We start from the raw sequence: 3,931 nt of genomic DNA on the forward strand, positions 1-3,931 counted from the left end.
CCCAAAAAAAAAAAAAAAAAAAAACAAGCTTGCATATCTCATACCTTGGCTTTGGATGTCTCAGTAGTCTTTCTCTTTTGAAGCTCCAAGCATCGCTCATTTATGTGACTTGCATTACCAAGTTTGAGCACCTCTGAAACATGTATATACAAGTTTCAGTAATGTAAGGAATACAAAAACACACACACAAAATAGACAAAAGCGAGGAGATATATATACCTTCATTAATACAAAATATCTTCCTAGAACCCAGGCAAATGACATTCAACTCACTTGCAAAGACAGTCTTCCTCAACTCCTTTATAAATTGTGAAAGCTGTGAGTGTGTTCGACTACAAAAGTAAACTTTCAACTTCTCTTCATTAGATTCCTCTTGATCCTCTTCGTCATCACTAGATGAACTGATTGAAACCCCGTTGTTCTTCCTCTTTGACTGCCCACCACTAAGAGCCACTTCATCATCACTTTCATAATCCTCCAGCAAAAACTCTTGATCCTCCATCTCCAGGCTATCACTCGGAGTCTGCATATGTTTTTGTTCCTTTGTAACAAAATGGTCTTCCTCCTCTTGTGAAAACAAGTTCTGATGATTATACTTGGAACCTTCTTTTTTATGTCTTCCTGATCCCACCCCAAATTCCTTTTTCTTAATCTTCTTTTCCTGATTTTGATGGTCTTGACTTACAGCGAATGTCCTCATCCAATCAGGCTCGTCATCTGAATTGAACTGGCTTTCATTTGTGCTGGTCTTGTCAGATCCATCTTGTATCGTACCATTCTGTTTCTTCCTTTGGTCAGCCACCCATTGCAAAGCGCCACATATGATGCTTAGAGTTTTTCCCGTACCTTTATCAACAAAATAACCAGTCAAGAAATGGAAAGAAAACATCTCTTTTCTTACTTAAAAAAAAAGTTGAAACTAAACGAGACAAGATGAAATAATTTCCAAATGCAACTAATTTTATCTCAGTTCTTCATCTCGAGAAAATTCGCATTTCCTCCATCCACTCAAATTTATGATCTAACAACAGTATGAATTTATACAACAATAATGTAAGAGCCACACACCAAATCATAGACTTCAAGTTCAAGCACAATTCCTAAAATTCTCAAGTAGGATTATCGTTCGTGGACATTTACAATCATAACGATTCAAATGTCATGAAGCCACAACTTAGCATCACAAACCACTACTAGTATATTATAGTAATGAAAATAAAACTTGTAATGTATGAAACACGAGCGAAAAAGGCTGTTCGAGATTTAATCCGTTCCCCATCCCACAAATACTTTGCAGACCAAAAGCTATCAATCAAACACATAAAAAGAATGAATAACACAGACCAGTGGGGCTTTCAAGCATGGAGATTCCGCCTTTGTTAAGAAACTTATACAGCGCCTTCATGAAATCGAACTGGATCGAGTAAGGCTTGTATGGAAATGCCGGAAATTCGGGTTCCGTTTCGTCTATTCTCTCCATCTTCTTCGATTCACGGCCACAGTCCAACGCACTCGAACCCTTTTCGCGCCTTTTCTCTATTGGGTTCATTCAATTGCCGTGGAGCGCGAAGCCGGCCGAATTTATATATATATTTTACCAAATAACATTTCACTTTTATTAATTGGGCTGGACACTTTCAAAATTACAATATTGGGCCGATCCAATAACTTGTTCAAGCTGGACGAGTCATAGTTTGGGCCAGATAAATAAAAAGTGGGCCGCATCATCATGGAGCTCAAGCTCAAACCCTAAACGCTATTATGCGGTCATATAAAATGGCAGTCTTTGTCGCTGCAATTCCGAGGGCCGAGGTGCTGATAGAATTTCTCCTCCCTTGGGTTTCTTCGTTCTGCATCAATGGTACTTCTCTTTCCTTTTCTCATCTATCTCGATTTGTGTTACCGTGTAGTTGGCTTCATCTTCATCGCTCTGTTGTTGGTCGCTTGATCTACAGGGGAAGGGTACGGGAAGTTTTGGTAAGCGGAGGAACAAGACCCATACTCTCTGTGTGCGGTGCGGCCGCCGCAGCTTCCATCTTCAGAAGAGTCGTTGTTCAGCTTGTGCTTTCCCTGCTGCTCGCAAGCGCAAGTGTAAGTGATCTCGATCTTTCTCACTTTTCGTCACTGTGCTCTTTATTCACATTGATCTATATCGGATGTTTGGCTTGTGTTTATTATGATTCCATGTGTCGCTGCTTTGAAATTGTTTGGTGACTCTTCCTATCTGTTGTAGTTATTAATTATTATTAATAAGGAGCCTAAAGTTTGTGAATGTGAATGAGATTCGTTCGTTTGGTGGTGAAGTGATGTGAGATGTTCGCATTGGTTTTAGTGTTCCATGGAGTTTGGATTGATTTTGATTGTTTTCCTTGGCTTTTGGATTTGTTTAGATAACTGGAGTGTGAAGGCTATTAGGAGAAAGACTACTGGAACTGGAAGGATGAGGTACATGCGCCATGTTCCGCGTAGATTCAAGAGCGGCTTCAGAGAGGGTATGATATTGTCTTCATTGTTTGTTCATCTCTTCGCACCATTTACTTCATATAGATTTAGTTTCATCACAAGAGTTAATTCTACTCCTACCTAAATTGATTTGGATTTCTCATTAGGTACTGAAGCTGCACCCAGAAATAAAGGATCTGCAGCATCAGCGTAAGGTATTGGAAGAAGTTCGACTTAATTTCAGCACCCAATTATAGTTTTCATTAGGGTTTTTACGCATCTGAGGATTATTTCACATAATTTTGTTTCCTAGTTTTGCCATTTTCATGATTTAGTTGAACGCAGTTTCTTTGAAACGTATTGTTTTGAATTATGGACAAATGACGAATCAAATTGTTCGTACTCTGCTACGTATTATGCTTTTTACAGCACCTTACATTTCCCCCTTCCTTCCAAGGGTCCATGTGTAGGAAGAAGCCATGTCAAAACACTAGATTCAACTTGTTAATTTTGAAGTTGGTTTTTATCTCACCCAAGACTGGTTTGTCTCAACGCTTTCGGGCTCCCCATCTAATCGAACAATATGGTCTTTTAGTATCAAATTTGACAGAACTCCCTGCTTGTAATGAGAAAATTGCTTGCAGTTTTCTTGCTATAAATCCCAGACAAGGCTCTCAACCGATTCATTCTTTATTTCTTTCTCTTGCCTTTCTTATTTGGGTTTCTCTTCTTTTTAATGTGGTTCACTTGCCTTAATTGGGAACACGAATTTGTCTGCTCATTGCTGTGATCGACAGATTTCCGATCGAACTTTCTTTTGATGTATTGAGGATTCGTAGAGTATCTAGACTCCCTTAGGCTTGTTTTAAGGTAGTTTTAAAAATAAGAACAATGAGTATAACATTTTAAGTAGCTTGAAATTGTTTTTAAGTATCACCGAATAAGACATTTCAAGTGAAGGGCTAGCCTGTAGCATGGGGCAGCAGAGGCTCTGAACTGCATATACAAGAATGTATTTGTCGTAAATCAAAATCGAGATTGAGATGGTGCTGTTGCACGGATTAATACTTGTCGAAACTTGCATTACAAAACAATCTAAGTTGTGTATGTCAAGTTATAGCTGGCCAAACTTCTTTTTTTCAATCTGCTGTTTGATGATAGAATCAAGCTCTGGAAACAAGGTTATTAAGTCGTACATGGGTGTTGTGTGACGATCGGCTTTCGGCTTTCTCTTGCTGCAGTTCCTCGAGGGATCGTGTGGCAATTATCCGAAGTTGAACCGTTCTCGCAATGTTTTTCTTTTTCGGCCATCTGAACTAAATCTCTATCTTCTAAATGTGTTTCTCCAAATGATATTTGAATGTGATTAAAACCCATCAAAGATTTGGAGTTTACCACGCCTAACATTATTATTTTTCAATTGATTGATATATTATATTTTATCTCCATTTTAACAAAAAAAAAAAAAAAAAAAAAAAAAAAAAACCCC

At 38.3% G+C, this 3,931-nt stretch overlaps 2 protein-coding genes across 4 annotated transcripts in view; one reads left to right on the forward strand and one right to left on the reverse strand.

The window, feature by feature from the left end:
- The window catches only part of LOC111488539 (ATP-dependent DNA helicase DDX11), a 12,116-nt gene extending 10,578 nt beyond the window's left edge, over positions 1-1,538 (reverse strand). For 2 of the 3 annotated variants that reach the window (XM_023136323.1, XM_023136322.1), the window contains exons 1-3: positions 1,345-1,538; positions 220-846; positions 45-133 (exon numbers count right to left, since the gene is read on the reverse strand). In XM_023136323.1, the coding sequence (XP_022992091.1) occupies positions 45-133; positions 220-846; positions 1,345-1,480 (852 nt within the window). In that variant the 5' untranslated portion in view covers positions 1,481-1,538. Of the gene's footprint in view, positions 1-44; positions 134-219; positions 847-1,344 lie in introns of those variants that run through there. The other variant, XM_023136324.1, reaches the window with a different exon arrangement.
- Positions 1,539-1,783: 245 nt separating this feature from the next.
- On the forward strand, positions 1,784-2,887 carry LOC111488750 (60S ribosomal protein L37-3-like). Its single transcript, XM_023136682.1, has 4 exons — positions 1,784-1,861; positions 1,956-2,091; positions 2,391-2,492; positions 2,610-2,887. The coding sequence occupies exons 1-4, from the start codon at positions 1,859-1,861 to the stop codon at positions 2,654-2,656; spliced, it is 288 nt and encodes a 95-aa protein (XP_022992450.1). The 5' UTR covers positions 1,784-1,858; the 3' UTR covers positions 2,657-2,887.
- Positions 2,888-3,931: the final 1,044 nt, after the last annotated feature.

The sequence above is a fragment of the Cucurbita maxima genome, unplaced genomic scaffold (genome assembly GCF_002738345.1).
Source record: "Cucurbita maxima cultivar Rimu unplaced genomic scaffold, Cmax_1.0 Cma_Scf00013, whole genome shotgun sequence".
Taxonomy (NCBI): domain Eukaryota; kingdom Viridiplantae; phylum Streptophyta; class Magnoliopsida; order Cucurbitales; family Cucurbitaceae; genus Cucurbita; species Cucurbita maxima.